This window comes from Convolutriloba macropyga, chromosome 10 (assembly GCF_964194025.1).
Source record: "Convolutriloba macropyga chromosome 10, txConMacr16.3, whole genome shotgun sequence".
NCBI lineage: Eukaryota > Metazoa > Xenacoelomorpha > Acoela > Convolutidae > Convolutriloba > Convolutriloba macropyga.
Genome location: NC_134477.1, coordinates 26,829,969 through 26,848,506, shown reverse-complemented (window position 1 = coordinate 26,848,506; position 18,538 = coordinate 26,829,969). Strand labels below are relative to the sequence as shown.

The window sequence follows — 18,538 nt, the reverse complement described above, 5'->3', positions numbered from 1 at the left end:
AGCCCCAGCTATCGCTGTGCGGCTATTAATAATATAAGTTTGGATCAGCTAATTCTAAATTTATCTAATTCTAATTTCGTATAAGTCGAATTTCATCTAGTTCGAAAATTCTAATTTGTTCTAATTTGAAAATCTAGAGTTAGCAGATATCCGAAAGGCATGCATGAAAAAGTTATCCAAAAAGAAGTCAAAGATTAGAAAAAATTTGGCGACAAAAATCCAACACTAATCGAATATCTCCTAAGAATAGCTGCCAAATATTTTATCTCATCTCTCCGTACCTGAATTGTAGTGTTTTTCCAACTGTTCCAATAGTTGATTGACTCCGTGTGGATATCTCTCCATGTCGAATCCCACCACCTCATCCAAGTCCATCACTGTAATGTATTTGAACTCCAGGGAGTGCTTCAGGTAGCAGTGAGTCACGTGCCATATTTTGATAGAATCCATCATTAGGTAAACATCATTTTCGCCCTAATCAGTAACTAAAATTTCAAAAAACTAATAAAACAACATTTAACTAACGTTCGTTTTATTTTCGAATGAATTTTCGATACCAATTTTTTTTCTCCCGCAGTTCAATTAGGATTTGAGTTTTGCAAAGTGATGCATATGTAAGGTGACTAACGCTTGGGATATTCTTCATGTAGGAAATTTTGATATATTTAGTTTTAGAAGGAATGAAAGCTACGGTATGTTAGGATGTAAATTTGAAAGAAATCGTCGGTATGTTTGGTTTGAAACGAAAGAAATCGTCGATTTTCTTCATGCCTAAATTTTAGTTTCCTGTTCATAATATATTTTAACGTTTATGCAGCTTTTTTTCGTAGGAACTTCAAACTCATTATTGGAGACTGTTTTTAATCTGAAAATTAATTGAAATTTGTTCTTTAGCTCGTTGACAAAGCTAGTTGAACAAATATAAACTTTTTAAATCTTATATTTAAAATGTGACAGACCTGTAGGACATTCACGGGGATTCGATTTCTTAATTCGCATCCACGTGTTGATATGACCATCCAAAACCGAGTATACTATGATGTTGATTGTTTCTTCATAAACCGTTTCTTTTGTGATGGAAAACCGTAGAAAGCGAGGATTGCTTTGTTTCAAACCAAATAGACCGACAATGTTTTTTGTTTGCGAAACCAACATACCAATGATTTCTTACGTTTGGAAACTGGACCTATAGAAAATACCGAAGAAGAAAAAGTAAAGCTTCCAGACATTTTTGTCTAAGTAAAACCGTACAAATCTACGTTTTCCTTCTTTTAAAATTGATAATTTCTGGACTGGGTACATTATTGTGTCCTGAAATTTGATTGCACTTTGAAAAGTTGGTTCCAAGGAAAACTAAAAACTATTTTTGCGACCAATCACATATTTCTCTGAAACCAACTGCTCAAAACTTCTCCAATTTGCCTGTGCCCCACTTTATGTTTTTCAACACCCCACAAAACACCTACACCCATCCGACCATCAAATTACTGCCCTCCTATATATTTTAACATTCGTATATGAAAGTGGAAAATATTTAGAGAAAATAACCTCCAGAATATCATTTTCAATTGAACTTTAAATTTTCAATTAAACTTTAATCATTTCTTCAAAACTTGAAATCTATCTAACTTTTTTTTTCATTATTGGTAGACCCTAATTTACAATTATTTTAAATTGCAGTGCATTAACTTGATAAGCGCTAAGATGAACAAACTGTCTAAAGGGAGAACGGATATACTTATATTCTTTCCAATAGATTTTGTTTGACTACTAAATGAGTCAGTTATTCCTGAGGATTTGGTTTTGACATAGAAAATTTGGAACTCTCTGAATGATTTAAAATGAACAGTTTCATTTTTCTAGTTAACGAAAAAGACGTTTCAGATTGCGCTCTTTGCGAGCGGGATCCAGTGCTTTTTTCTTGGTGTCCAACTTTAAGATTGAAATCAGTTATTTACTCCTCTCAAACAATTAACCGATTATTATACTAGTCTCCCTAAAAATTAAGAGTGGATTTGCTTTATACTTTTTTCTCTCTAAATATTGGTGGCATCCGGGTAGACGCCTCGGCCCGGTCGGCGAGGGGTTGAGTTTTTGGGTTGGTGATTGAGGGGTGGTCTCAGGGATTACAATTTGCCTCATAAGTTGTTGTCTCTTCAGAAGGTTCGAACTGTTAATACACCTAGAAAACTTCTTAAAACCCTATTTCATTTGGCTCTTGCAAGGTTGTATCGTTTTATTACAAAAAGGGGAAAAATTGGTTAGTCGGACCAAAAGCCGTACGACGGGAAATTATACAAACCCAACAATGCTAAAACGAAAGCTACTAGCGTTTGGTAAAAAAAATTTAAAAACACATTTAAACTCGCCTAAACGGTTTGGGTTTACTGTACTTGCTTAAATTCTTCCTAAGTACTGCAACTAATGACATCCAATAAGTTTAAAAAGAGTCATTTGGATTTCCAAATCGCGCTCCCTTTAAAAGTATCTGAGTTTAGATAATTTTTTTCATCCCGACTTCCTTTCACGTATGATTTCGATCCTCATTTGCGTAAATACCTTGATAAATTTTACATTCCTGAATCCACATTCAAGGTTGTAACTAGAAAAGAACTGTATTCAGTCAATGATTCACTGGACGATAACCAAGCAGCAATACTTGGTGAAATATCAGTTCCTCTCATAAAACTATGCAAATTAGCTACAGGCGTAGATCTATTACTCGACTGAAATCAGTGCATTAAAGAAAAAGTCTCCCTATTATACTGAAACTAGACTAAACAACACCAATTTTCGAAAAAATTGATAAATGGGATAGTTCATACTGTTGGCCAATTTCTGAAAGTCCGAGATTGGCAAAAAAATTTGAGCAATTCCTTCTGACTCAGACGGCGAATTTCATTGATAAACAAACTTATAAATGAAGACCAATACGAATTTAAGAAAAGAGTTCACCAACAGATGCAGTTTTTTAATTAGTTGAAACACTTCTCTCTAATTTAGAACAAAACAAAGAAACTGTTGCTAATTTTCTAGATATTGCAACGGCTTTTAATTTCATTCTGCAGAGTGTTTTTCTTTAAAAAAAATTGAAAGATCTGGTTTTCGCAGTAAGCGAACAAAAATTGCTGTTCACATTTTTTGCTAACCTCAGACAAAAACCGAAACACAATGGCATGTTTTCTGAATGTGAAATTGTCAATCATGGTGTGCCAAAACGGAGAAATTAATTCAATTCGCAGATGACATATATGTTGTCTGCTGTGGAAAGGAAAGCAGTTTAGGTAGTTTACATGGAAAAGTCAAGCCAGTTTTACAGAAAACAGAAGAATATCCAGAGGTGAACAAACTTACTTTAACAAACAAATTCGAACTAATCTTTTTTTCGCGCAAAGTTTCTGATTTTGAATCCACTTTTAATAAAAACAAAAATTTTGCAGATACCTTGAAAACAAAATGGACAGGAATCTTGATTTCCATGAGCAGCTGAATAAAACGCTAAAAAAGATGGCTCATGCTATAAGATCAATATACCGGGTGTTTTCAAAGTTGTTTTTTTCGAGAAACTTCTTTTTTGGAAGCAAAATTGCATTGGCTTCTATCCCAATTAGTTGCAAAAAGGAAATCTCTATACTGCTCAGTTAATTTCAGCGGTTCAAAATCTGTCCGGATATTTTAATTTTGCCGTTAGGTTTTGTAACTGTATATTCGCTATGTTCTTACCGTTGCTTTACAATTTCGACTGATGATTATTTGCTAATCCAGTTTTTTTGGTATCAAATTAGACTGGATCGCTACACATCACACAATGCATGATCTCTATATGTATACCAGTTCAATCCGATAGGGAAAACAATCGTAGACGAATATGTAAGTCTAAGAACTCTTTAGGCTAAAAAACTTACTTACGTTGTGTTTTCCCCTTGAACTGAAAAGTTGAAATTCCAGAAGCTGAGGTCCGTAACAGTTGAATTTAGCTCCAATAATGTTCCAAAATAAGCACAGTAACAAATAATTTACTGCTCAAGAATAAATTTCAATACACGTTACAGTAACAGTTTACTGCTCAAGAATTTTTTGAATCGCAAGACACAGTAGCTCGTTATTTACTGTTAGAGTCAGTTATTGTTTTGCAATATTTTTAATATTTTTGTAATATTCTTGCAATATAAAAACCGTTTGGTAAGGCTAATACTGCTGAGTCTATTTGTGTTGCTAGTGTCATTTCCCTTTTTTTCTCCACATCACGTGACTATGACTGTACTAGTAACTGTAACTAAAACTCGGACTATTACGATCACACGATCAGTAATGAACAACTATTACAAAAGAGTTTTCCCTGTCTACGGTTTTCATGCCGATGCATTTTCTTGCGCATGCTGTGAAAACTCATCTTCAACAAAATTTATATGTTTGATTATAAAATATATTATCACCTACTGCTATATATATATATATATATATATATATAATATATATATATATAATAAATGAAATGAAAAATATTGAAATATGAATACACATTGATGAAATCACACAATGATTAAATCACGCATAACCACACTTTTCTTCAAAAAACAATAATTAAGCACATAACCATGCAATGATTAAAGAACGCCGTTCAGGTTTATATTTTCATGCTGCTGAATTCGTCACATCTGTCACGTTTAAGCCAGTCTGAACATCCAAAAAAACCTCTACACAACATATAGCCGTGAATGCTCAAAAAAGCATCTCATCGTTAACAAAATATCACAGACAACACTGATTATAAATGAATCCACGAGTTTTTGATTATCTAAACCATCAGAGTCCTACTTACGTTGGATATCTTTGATGATACCGAAATGCAGTAACTCATGGATTGTTATACGTAGTAAATGAACAAAAGTTAACCAATCAGATTCGATTTAAATGCTTACAGAAATCGTTCTAAGTTAATAAAATACGTTCTAATATACATAAAAAGGTGCTAGGACAATAGATCAAAAGACAACAGATCGAAAGCGAAAATTGGGACAATAGATCGAAAATTAAATTATTAAAGTTGAGTATTGGCCAATCAGATTTGAGCGATCATTCATTATACATCATATAACATGTTCTGTTGTGATATTTGTCCGGTTGTGATAGATTCATACCAAGTCCCACGGGCCGCTAAGGCATGGCCATGGCTCGCGAGGCATTGTCAAAATGTGTTAAATATATTGCAGCTCGCAAATAATGCTTAATTTCAACCAATAAGAACAGATTAATTTTCGATCTATTGTCCCAAATTTTCTGTTTGCGATCTGTTGTCCTTTCGATCTATTGTACGGTCACCACATAAAAAGCTCCGAAAAAGTTCGTTTAACCTAACTTTAGGTGAATATAACCACGATATGTATCGATTAAGCTGGTTTTCGGCTTAACAATTTTAGGTTTTCTAGACAATTGTTGACTAAATACGAAGGGATTTTGACGTCAATAACATCAGACAAAAAAACCAGTAAAAGAGCATCGAAAAACCTTGCCGTCTAAACTCTTGCTTGGCACTCTGAACTTGATAATGCTTATGCGTTGTTGGATTGTACGTTTGACAGTTATACGTTGCTTTATGTTGCTTGTAATACAGAAAAAAGATTGAATTCAAGAGCTTATCGGCCTATTGTTTCTTTCAGAAGCTTATATGGATGTTCTAATCAATTTTTCATTGTTGTCTATGTTATTTGTAAACGATAAGATGCTTCTTAAGCATTTGGCAAATGTCTCTACGATTTGTTTAAGATGGTCAGCCATGGAACCAAGATCAACCTACCTAGCAGAAATGTAGCTGATTTCTGCAAAGAAATCAGATGCTTCCCAATTCAACATAGTAGGCCTTATCTTGTGCAAATTTTAGTTGTAGATTGACTGTATTGCTGCAAGAATTGAGACAAATGTACAATGAATATCATGGTTTTTGACCCTGCTAACCTTCTAAAATTGAATATTCACTTGCGTAATTTGCGTAAACTGATACTAACCTTTGGAATTCCCGAATGCCCTTCACTGATTCGCCCATTGATAGAAAGAATTGCACATGCAACTAAATTTCAGTTCCGATCAACCAGCTGAGCAATTGGTTGTTTATCTCATTTCGTAAGTATTTTAGCTTACTGATCTCAATTGCTCATTTTTCAGCTCATTCAGCTCAATTTTGCCATTTTTTTTTTCTTTATCATTCAAATATATTCGGTATTGTAAGGAACAAACAAGTTTTCTATTTGAGTTTTCGCACGATAAAAAACAATATGGGTTTCAAAAGATCAGACATGAAATAGTTGTCGGCCAAAAGTTCAAAACAGCCAAATTTGTTCATTGACAAAAATTAAATTTTGAATTGAAATATCCAACACCTCTACATAAAAATACTGCAGTACAATTTTTTGCTACTGGAAGTATTAAAAATATTTGATCCGGATGCTTTTTATTAAGCTCTTTTAATGGCAGCAGCGATCTGTAGAATATTATAGCATACCAAAAATGGACCATTGATATGTTTTGTTCTTCCGAGAAAAACAGCTAACAAAAAACTTTAAAGCGTTCTCTTTATTCTGAGAAAAATAAGGCGGTGCAATTTAACTTAAAACTATCATAAAAGTTTCCGGTATCGGTGATATCCCACTGAAACAACATTGGAATACTTTGGCATGTATTCAATTTCCCTTCTCGTGATACTCCCACTATCTGTTTTCTTTTCGATCTGAGTAAAGGACTGATCCAAATATTTTGCAGTTGTTCGCAAATGTAATCTCAGCAATACAGGATACTGAAATTGTATGTAAAAATTCAGTTGCTCATGCAAAATAGCCTCCAAACACTGTGTGGCTCATTACGAAGTTGGGGTGTCGGAATCGGGGAATCCGAAGAAATTTGCCATTCTTGATTAATTTTTATCTAGAACAGGGTTATATTAACGAGCTTTTTTTCTAAAGAATTTTTTCTAACAAATTCAATTCTCCGAGCTGATTTGCTTCAAAGAAACCATTACAAGCCATCTGCAGGCCGAAGTGAACATAATTATGACAAAGTTGTATGCAAATTTGCTGATGAAAGACAACACTTCCCCTACAACAAGGATAAAAAAATAATAATAATTACAATTATGAATTCAAAGCATACATGGTCTGCACCGTCTTGAATTTGCCTAACTTTGGTGAGGTTCAGTTATGATTTAGGTGACGGATATTAGTAGTATATGTGTTTTGATATTGCTTCTGCGTCAAAAATTTTGCATTCCCCTTTGGATTGCTTTTTGGTTGATCAAGTGTCTATGCCAGGATGGATTGCGTTGTAAGCTCCACAAACAAACAATTTTCTTACAAGGCTTCTGTCTGGTCTGTCTCTCTCTCTCTCTCTCTCTCTCTCTCTCTCTCTCTATCCTAAATCAAAATTTCATCACTGGATCTTGTTTTGCATTTGTGTGATATGATCTTCTAGAATTCTTTTGAATTCGGAAACATCTGTCAAACAAATAGTTTCTCCAAAAGAAGGAGAGTTGAGAGGACCAGCTTATACACAATCGGTGAAAAAGTTTTGGTTGATTAGGCTGTACGTAAAATCTGAGTAGCAGAGATTTCTTTTTCTAAAGATCCACTAATTACAACTCCTTTGATTTTTTTTTCAAAAGCTGTAGTCTAGTTTTGCTGGGGAAATAAATATTTGATACATAATAGCAAACTGAAAACTTATAGTTTTTAGTTCAAACGTTTTCTATAATCAATAACGTTTCGGCAGGCAAAACTCGTCGAGTATGAGCCAAATTTTAAATACATTTCATTTCAATAATTTTGATGTGAAAGTCCGACAAATAATTTTGCGAAGTATTCCGAGAAAATGTTTGTGCACGCACTTTGAACTTAAACAAAAACAAAAACAGACGTCCATAACATTTTGATGTTTGCGGAAATCATTATCCCCGTTTTGCTTCTTATATATTTTTTACAATTTTAATTTTCTATACAATGGTGACACCCGACAACGAGAGAGATACTGGGTATTCAATTTCCAATTTTTGTTATCAAACTACTCTTATCCGGGAAAAAGTTCTATAAGTTTATAATAGCTGGTGTTTTAAGATATAAAAAATCAGGTTTGAAAGTGCTGTGTTTCATTTGCACTTTTTCATCTGGGTTATAAAAGAAGAATTTTAGAACAAATTTTGTATGTTCAAATTTATAGACCCTAGGGAAGAACAAACTGATAGTACTTTCAGACTCAAAAAGTCAGAAAATAATCAATCGTATGAACTACAATGGGCGAATGTGTGAGTTCTGATTACACGTAATAGGGCAAATCCAACAAACGTAGAGATCCTCTGTTCACGTAAAAATCTATTGCCCTCTGCAGATCCTTTGGAAGTGGGTAATCTGTCAGATTCCATGGCTTGGGCATTATCACGACCTGAGAGTCATTCCCTTTCATTTTCAGATTAGTTCAACTAATCCCTCATTTGCAAAAAGACCATTATATAATTGCCTCTAGATTAAAATTGGCTCTACGTGCAGTCGTATTGAGCCTAATAGCGGCTATGAGCCTAAACACCCTAATTCTGGTAATGTCTAACGACAAAGCCAGTGTCATTCAGTGATTTCACTTAATTGTTTGATAGAGGACTTGAGGAATTGATTGCTTAAATCGAGCTCAAATATAAACATCGTAACACTTCAGTCTTAAGACTGAAGTGTTATGACGTTTATATTTGAGCAACAAAAGATTGCTTTGAACTATATTGGAGGGGGAGGAAGTATAAACTCAAATGGGTTAGTTTTTTGTTCAGTCAATTTTGACCGATCGATTTATTCATCGTAGAGAGTTGAGACTGATATCATTAGAATGCCCGTCCAGCGTAGAATACGGAATTAAAAGATTTTTTGAATTTCGTTTTCTAGAGCAAGAGATCGTGGTTTAAATTTTTGCGAAAGTTAGACCGATTTGCGTTATTTTTATTCTTATTTTCCGGAATTTTTGCCTAATGTATCGTCTATTTTGCTAAGATATGTAAAAAATGATAACCATAGTACTGTTGAATTTTTTTAAAAGACACAAAAGTTCTGTTGACTATTTTGATTTAATTTTTTTCGCTAAAATTTTGGATAAATGCTTCAAAATTCGGCCAATTTCAACAAAAATAGCCAAAAATAAGCTTCCTTAGTTCACTTTGATTAAGTTTTCCAACCAAAAAACAGAAATACACACACGAATACTATTAAAACAATCTTTTTAGAGTAGTCTGGAATTAAAATTTTGCCGTTTTTTGTAAACTTTATGATTAGCAAAAACGCAGCATTTTTGCTTGATCTTTCAATTAACAAACTATCAAGATCTATTTCATTCAAAACGATTGAGTGTTCTTAATAGACAATCAGCAAAAGCAAGGCTGGTTTTGGTCCAAACGTGGATTTTTACAATTCACAAACACTTCGAATTGTATTCAGTCGCTCTTCTTTAAAAAATCAACCTTTATAATGTCAATTAAAGAAAGAACAATTCAAATCAAAGCTCACTATTGATAGGTCCAATTGGATTCCTAAGCTGATCCAATTTAAAATATGTATTTTCTTTACTCGTAAAATTATGTTCGCTTTTTAATTAAACAAAGGCTTATAGAACTTTGCCCATATTTTTCTCTTAATTTGGTCTACTTGTAGCTTAGTGTCAGCCAAGAAAAAATGCTTTTTCTTCCAATTCTTTCAACAGAGTTAAAATTCGATCTTTTTCGCGGTTCTAAGCGTTATGTTATGGTTTTCTGGCTTTGATACTACTAGAGTTCAATTTTTTTTTTGTTTTTATGCATTGGCTTAATTTTTTCCTCTTTTTTTCACGTTTTGTCACATTGTCATCATAGCGACTATTTTTATATTACGTCAATGGCGTTCTAAAAAAGATACAATTGAACATATAAGTCTTTAAAGGCGTAGATTATGGTTTTAACGGCTCCGACGAACTTTCTCAAAGAATTTTATTGATTTTTTTACATTTGTATTTAACCGTCGTTTTGATTTCGTTCCTTTAGTCTTACGAAGCTGCCCGGATAATGACAGAGCTTAACAGGTCTTTATGAAGGACGAAATGAGCATATGTCCAATGAGAAGATAGCTTATGGCTTTCATGACTTTGAAAACAATTGCTTTCATTAAAAAAAACACTTTTTAACTTCGCGTTTTTTCTTTCTTTGTCTATTTATTACCTAGTCTCGTTGCTTAATGATCACACAGCGCATTTATAGAATACGTTGGGAATTTACTGGTTTGGACACGGGTTTTCTTGTAATTTAATTATTTTTTATTTTTGTCTCCAGTTAACGTTCTTTTTGCAGACGTGAGACATTTTCGGAAACATTATACAGGTCGCACGTGCTTCTTTTGGACAATTAAACGAACCCATTTAATTATCGCACTTTGTAGCGAATGGCTTTCATGACTTTGAAAATAATTGTTTTCGAAAAATACGAAAATTTTACTTTATTTTGCGATTTTTTCTCCTTTTTGTCTACTTTTTACCTATTCTGTTTAATGATGGGTCGTATACCACATTATGGATGTTCAAAGAAAACTCAATTGGACATATTTTTAAGGGAAAAATGGCTTTTCGACTTCGACAGCACAAGTTTCAATTGAATTTTTGTTTGTTTTCTCTATTTGTTGTTGTTTTTGCAACCACAAAAAAATTGAATGATGACAGGTCTTAATGCCCTCCTCTAGAAGCGTATGTAGTCATAAACATGTTGAATTTTTGAATTGCTATCTAATGGTTTTCATCACTTTGAAACTAATTGTTTTTTTAAAAGCCATTTTTTAACTGAGCTGTCTTTTTGTTCTTTGTGCCTGATTGTTACCGAGACTTATTATGGAGTGATCCCATGTCTTTTCTAGTGAAAAACATTTTATTTTGTTTAATTTCGTTTTGTTCTGAGACTATTTTGACCGTCTTAATAGCATTTTTTGTCAAAATGGACTTAGCGTTTTAGATGTAATTAATGTTTGTTGTTATTGTTGTGTGATTTTGTTGTTCGTCTTGACTTGTTTTCTTAATAATGGTTGATATCATCAATCTAATGCGGCAGTTGTTACTCCACTGAGTTTTTTGCCTTGGAGGCAATCTTTTTGTTCATACACATTTTTTTAAAAAGTACTTGAATTTTTGAGTTTTCTATCTGTTATCTGTTCCTCATTTTGGTAGACATTTTTGCTAAAAATGCGGATGAGCGGGGTCGGAACTTTATGTGCGAACGCGAATTACCAAGCGTTCTTGTTGGTTTTATGTCTGCAACAGACTAAATCCTTTCAACACAAATTTAATACTCAGTAATTGGCGTAAATCATACTTAGAGACTAGTAAAGTATAAGGAAACTGCTCAGAAACTTACAACTCTCACTTAGTGCTAAACCATATTGTTTCAGTCTTCAAAACCAAAAACCACAATTTGTTGATCCGCTAAAAAAAGATCAGACAAAAATTGGGGTGAAAATTAGTATAGAAAATACCAGAAAAACTGCATTATTTGCTACAAGCTTAGTTTGAGAGCAACTGAATTATATTATTTTGCTATTTGATGCCAACAAATGATAATTTCAGTAGCTATATGGTAATAGTTTTTAGAAATCAGAAAGAAAAAATAAATTTCAGTAATTTGAGCAATGCTGCTGTAGAATTTTTGCTTCTTTGTTTTTCCTGGTTTAAGGTCTAATACAAAAAAATATCTGAACAGAAAACAGCTTTATGATGATGCTGTAGGCTCAAAAATGTTGCACTGGAGCTTCCATTTCGAATGACCAAAAAAATTGGAAATATAAGAAACAAGCAGTTAAAGATTAACATTTTAAAGATTAACGTTTAGAGCCAAAAGCGATCTAGTTATATCAAATAACATGTCTGATGGTTCGATTTTAACAAAAGGGAACCTTCTTTAATGGACTGAATATTCCATCCCAGAAAAAAGTATAAAATATTAACGCTTTGTCTACACCGCGTTTAGTACAAGATGCGAATTGAAACAAATCCTTGCGCGTATTTGATTCGATGGCACTTATTTTAATTTTTTAAATTCGCCTGTAGCTCTGCAGTGATTGTGACAACCATTAACAAATTTATCTTGGAAATGAAGAAAAAGTGCCACAGAGTGAAAACTTCATTTTTATGACTGCATCAGTTTGCGTCACTACCCAGGTTAACCCAGACCCCAAATTTCTTCTGATCAGATTTTCCAGTCCAAAACTACCTCTGATCAGACTTTCCAGACCTAAGGAGTTCTGATCAGATCATCTCCAGACCATGAGCCAGACTCAAACGCAGACCATTGCCCAGACCGTAATCAGACTATGATAACAATTTTCAGACCCAATAAACCTCTAATTAGACTCAATCTAGGCGCATATTATCAGATAATGTATTTATCGCTAAAAAAATTTGTTTCATAGAAACTGAAAGAGACATCTGTGAGTGAGAGAAATTTTTAAAAATAATTTGCTCGAATCGGTCTCAGATTAGACTATCCTGCGCTCAAAGCCGCCTCTGATCAGACTCAAGTGCGCTCGAATCCGCCTATGATCAGATTTTCCAGACCAAAATGACCTCTGATCAGACCATCTCCAGACCATGGTCCAGTCTGTAGTGTACTCGAACTACAGTCCCGACCCTGTAATTTTCCTCTGGAAACACACGGGTGTGCGCCCGAGAGGGTCAGTCTGATCAGAGGAGAATTTGGGGATCTTTTCTGGTAGCGCCCCCCGCTTAGTTTATATGCACTTACTGAAAGCTACACCAGCTATGATTTGAAAGTATTACGTATTCAACCAAAATTTGTTGCATATAAAGTAAAGATCAATAAAAATTTCTGTATTAGATCATTTTTGGTGTTATCGGCTACAATAAAGGCTTGATTTTTTAAAACTTCTTAAGAAAACTATTCTAAAAGTGCCTTCAATCTACCTAGAAACTCTTGTTTCAATGAAATGCAAATATCGCTCTTACAACAAAACTTGATTTTGGGGTGTGCAAATTTAACGGCTATATAAGGCTGGGGGCGCTAACAGAAAAGATCCGAATTTGGGTCTGAACCTTAACCTGGGTATCGTCTGTTTTTTAGTTTTCACGGAAGCAAAAATGTTCAAAAACAGTAAACAATATGTGTCAGAGAAAGGAAATGTGATATCATCAACCTCGATCCCCGTCATCAAATGATGCTCAATAGTCTCCACGAATCTGTGCCAAGATAAGAAATTTGAGTTTGGAATTGGCAATGGTGCGTGTGTACACAATGCAACATTAGTTCTGGGCCCTTTAGTCTGACGTGTAACTTTAACGGTATTCTGAACTAGCTCATACTTACCACCTGTTAGTAATGAGGCATAGCTTGGACAAACTTTGATTTCCGGATCAAGGTAACAAATAATAACTCCGATTGCGTAACTCAATGTATTCAAATAAGGGCATCCGTCTTTTCGTCCACCGATGTAGCCAATGGGAGCTCTTTGTGGTAAATTGGAGTGATCTGATTGGTTGAACTGATATGAACAAGACCACTTTCGCCCAATAATTGACCACGAATCATCGACTTCACCAACGTACCCATTAATAGACACTTGAAAAATGAGACTTAGTTGTTGGCTGTGAGAATCAGAAGCTTCTGTGTAACTGCCCGGTAATCAAGCAAAAACTTTAAGTGAGAGACAAAAATTTGGCATAGATCAAATTTAAATTTACTTTAATGAGCTGCGGAGGGCGTGTCATGAAATTGATACACAAGCAAACGTTTCAAAATTTTTCACATTATTTAAAGGTCGGTTCAAGAGTTCGTCGTAACGCAAAACAAAAAAAAACATCCGACAAAAACAATTTGGACGTTTGTTTTTGCTTTGTGACAAAAAAGACGCCACGAAACAAAATCGTAGAGCCATTGATATCTACTTGCGTTTGTTTAACCTTAATATAACGAGTTCATGGTGAGCGAGGTCAGTGTAACTGGTTATGATTACTATATAAGAAAAAGCGATTAGAGAAAACTACCAAATCACATTCAAATTAGCATCATGAATAGTTCGCTAAATAGTTTAGCTCAATAATTGTATTCAATAGTTTAACTAGGAGGATCGTTAATGTGCGTTCGCACATGATGTTACGACCCGCGCTCATCTACCTTTTGACTTAACTGTCTTTTGACTTACATTTTTGACAGAGAGATAATCAAAAATAGATGTTTGAGTTTAAAAAAATCGTTACAGAGCCATACTAATAATTGAATTAAATAATGCCGCGCTTCATTACAACGAGATCTGCCATGAATAATACTACGAGAAAAGAAAACAACAACAACAAAAAAAGCAAAAACAATTTCACGGCAAAAACTCATATCTAAATTTAAAAGCATCTAGTTACAATGTCAACCTACAATCAGACAAAACACTAACTACACAAATTTTCTTCTAACTACACAGCAGATGGGATTGTTCCTTAATCAGACAAGGTAACAAGTCAACGAAAATAGGAAATAATGAGGCGAAATTCAATAAGCAAACAAAAAATTTTAGAACAAATAATTTCCAAAGTCTTAAAAACCATTAGCTTTTAATGGAATAGTTCTTGATAAATGTACTAAAAAGTCAAAATGAAACTAATAGGACCTGTGTTTGGTTAGACTGAGCCATGGGAACGGACTAAAGATGCAGAAAAACTCAAAAAATTACGAACAACAAATTACAATCAATGCGAAAACGCAAATTAGTGAAGCCATTAAATTCACTAGCTATTATCTGAACATTATGTATAATTCTTTCAATTTCTATTTATAGTAATTCAGCTATAATTTTACCGAATGAATAATAAAGTTCATTTTGGTCGCATCTGAAAATCAATGGATCTGTTATTACGCGATTGTGTAAAGGAAGAGAAAAAGGAACACAAGTACACCACTCAAATATCTTTTTATGAAAACGCATATTATCCTACATACAAAAAAATCAGTTACATCAAAAAATCAGTTAACATGTTAATTTTGAAATTACAAGGAATAGAATGTGACCTATCAGTGATGAGAATAGGTTAAAAGTCAACGAAAACTGAAAAAATTGAAAAATCCTTAGAAATGTTCAACATTTTCTCTATAAACTGACTGCTTCAGATAAATTAATTCTTTCAATCCGCAAATGAAAACTTATGAGACCGGTCAGCCTTTTACGTCTACCTAAAGAATCAAAGAAACAGGCAAAAACAGCAAATTCAGTAATGAAATTGAGCGAGATAAGTGAGGAGCCAAAAAAAATTTTAAAAAAAATTAAACTACTTTCATTTTATTTTAGCAATGGAGTTCTTCAAGTTTACATTTTGACTCCATTAAAACAAAAGAACTTGATAAAATACATTAAAAACACAAAAGTTCTGAGAAAACAATTGTATCAACGCCATTAAATTCAATAGCTGTCAACGAAAGGCAATAAATACGCTAAATTTTTACTCTATGAGACAACAGAGATGTTTAATCATAAGTCATCAAAAAGGCATTAAAATAAGCCATTGACTATGAAGAAATAAAACAATTACAGGCTAAATCCAAAATTTATTTAGAAAAGTGCAAGAAAGTGTCGAAGCCATTTAAACCATAAGCTTTTCTCTGAAAACTGTATGTATGATCCATTGAAAGTGTTCATTCAGTCAATGCAACTATCAAATTTAAACTAATGAGTTAAGTTTCCAAAAGGAACCAAAATTACGAAAAAAAACAAAAAACTTAAAAAAAAATAATGAAAAATTGTGCCTCGAATTCATAACACCAATAGTTAGAAGATGAAAACCACTGACTAGATTATTTTTGGGCTGAAATAGAAAAACTGGTAGTCCAGTCAATATTGTTGCTGACGTACAGTTCCCGAAAAAAAAGGTTAAGATCGACAAAATGTTAAACAAACTTATCGAAAAATAATTTTAAAAGACTCCACAGCCATTAATTTCATTAGTTTTCAACGGAAGCCAATAAATACGCTCAATTATGCTTCATCTTGAAAGCATGAAAATTTATCATGCATAAATAGATAATACGACATCACAATAAGTCTTATGACTATGGAAACACCAACAAAAACAGGCAAAAACCAAATTCCGAGAAGAAAGTGTCAAAGCCATCTAAACCATAAGCTTTTCTCTGAAACCTTTATCCATGATCCATTGAAAGTTTTCTCTAATCCGATGGAAGATACAAATATTAGGATATTGTGATAAGGTTTCAAGACAAACTAATAACACAAAAATATCCAAAAAATTTGTTAAAAAATTTTGAAATCTTGTGGCGTTGAAGTCATTAAACAAATAGTTAGAAGATAAAGCCGCCAACCAATTTAATTTTGGTTGCAGTCAAAAAGAAGGGGGGTCTGTCATTGCTGGGACTGACTTACAATTCACGAAAATACGCCTATGATCGGTTAAAGTTAAAAAAGATTTCTCGAAAAATCAATTTTAAAGTCTTAACAGCCATTATCTGTCCACTCAAAGCGCTAGATAGGTTCTCTTAATGCTCATCGTGACATCTATTGCTTTTTTATTTAGCGAGTCCGTGCCATAGGACTCCAAAAATTTAGTAAAAACTCAGAGTCGAAGGCGAAAAAAAACAGGAGCTATTACTTGAAAACAAACATTTTTGTTCATTGGGCTTCATTAAATTGTAAGTTAGGTTTGTCAATAACGGAAACTTGATATCAAAAACGACCGGTCTCTAGTGGACTGAAGAAAGCAAAAAAACGAAAACTTTACAAAAAAAAGAGCTTTCAAATTTAATTCAATTTTTTTTTATAGTAAATTTTCCTATGAAACCAGAATTAGTCTTTTTATCGCCTTTTGTCTATTAGGAACTAAAAATTCATTTTGTGGCGTGAAATTTAATTTTGAATTAATATTTTATTACAAAAGAGGTCTTAGATTGAAGAAAAATTACACTAAAAGTGAACAAAATCATGCCAAATATCCCGTGTTCACACAAAACGTCAATCCTCGATAACTCCTCGAAAAAAACCCAATTCAAAGAAATCATTAGTTTTGAATTCTACATTAGACGAGCTTTTTAATGATACCACTCACATTTCTCTACGATGAATATATCGATCGGCCAAAATTGTCTGAACAAAAAAACCATTTAAATGTATAGTTCCTCCCCCACAAGTGGGGTCGGAACAATTAAAATATATATTGATTGATTACTTTTTGTTTAACCTTCATGCTGTTTGAGAAATTAGGCTCGTAATTAGAAATATAATTAGACTCTTAATAATTGTTTGTAAGATAGCGTTTCGAAAACTCAAAAGTTTCCTTCTAGAACCCTGCTGAGTTGAAGCCAAGTTCAGGTACTGATAACCGTCAAATGGCTTTAAAAAATGCTACTAGGGCTTGAACTGCAAAAAGTAGGACACCACGGAAAAATTTTGCGTTCTGGAAGTGAGGTTAAGACTCAGTTCGTATAAAAGAACGCCTAACAGGCGCATTGTCTCTAAATGTGGCAACCCGTTTATTCTGATTGTCCCTACCTAAAACCTAAGTGCGTTATTAGAAAAACCCACAAAAGTTCCGATTTAGATATTTTTAAAATTCACCCTCGGAAAAACCTCGTTTGGAAATCAAAGGCTATATATGATTCGTAACGACCAGAGTCAACAAAAACAAACGCCCGAAATCTGTCAACCGACCAACCAAATCCTACACTATCGGGCTGAAGTTGATCCCACACTACTGCCAACACTGAATTTAGAAAATTATTTGAACAAGAGAAAACACTCAAACAAATAATAGATTCAATGCGCCTCCGAAGCTAGAAAACAATGAAAAACTATGCTAATATATTTATAAAAAGAAAACTGCCAAACACTACTAACTGATTGATCCAATGAACTCGTTTCAAAATTTTAAAAAATCCAATGATCTGATTAACTACTTTATTCAACAAAATTTACACATATTTAACTCTAAAATTTTGCGTCCTTAGGAAAAGTTTCTCAAAATTGGCAAGATGATACGCAAAATTAGGGTGCATTCAGCAACATTTTTCTTTGAAAAAACTTATCCCTCATAACAAACAATAAAAACGCTTTTCTCTCAGCATGACAAAACAAAAGTTAATCTGTTTTCTCTCTAATTTTTCAAAACCGTCTTTGTCCCTTTTCAAGAGAAATCAACCGCAATGTTGTGGTCAAAACCGTTCGGATGAAAATCAACTCAAGTTTTGGGGCCATTACTTTTTGGCACAACAATAGCGTTCGCCAGGTAAATTTTTCGTTTGTAAGACTAACGAAAGAAAGCTTCTAAGTATCTTGATGTTTATTCAATTCATCCTCCTTTCTTTTTAAAGTAAGTTTGTGGGGATAGCTTCTCCAATTGTTGTTTCCCATTTTTGTCGATATTCGAGAAGGCTGTGCGTGTTAAAGTTTTGGGTGATCTGCAGTTGACGATGCTGTAGAGACTTTTCCTTGATGTAAACGTCCCATATCTATCTCTGTTCTGAACTCGTTATTCTTCTGAGATAGAATTTCCTCAACTGGTG

At 33.5% G+C, this 18,538-nt stretch overlaps 1 protein-coding gene across 3 annotated transcripts in view; it reads right to left on the bottom strand.

Annotated features, from left to right (window-relative positions):
- Nucleotides 1–18,538, bottom strand: part of LOC142348399 (uncharacterized) — a 106,392-nt gene that overhangs the window by 47,232 nt on the left and 40,622 nt on the right. For 2 of the 3 annotated variants that reach the window (XM_075399738.1, XM_075399739.1), the window contains exons 5-8: nucleotides 13,182–13,648; nucleotides 8,303–8,424; nucleotides 6,006–6,030; nucleotides 282–474 (exon numbers count right to left, since the gene is read on the bottom strand). In XM_075399738.1, the coding sequence (XP_075255853.1) occupies nucleotides 282–474; nucleotides 6,006–6,030; nucleotides 8,303–8,424; nucleotides 13,182–13,648 (807 nt within the window). The remainder of the gene's footprint in view (nucleotides 1–281; nucleotides 475–6,005; nucleotides 6,031–8,302; nucleotides 8,425–13,181; nucleotides 13,649–18,538) is intronic. The other variant, XM_075399740.1, reaches the window with a different exon arrangement.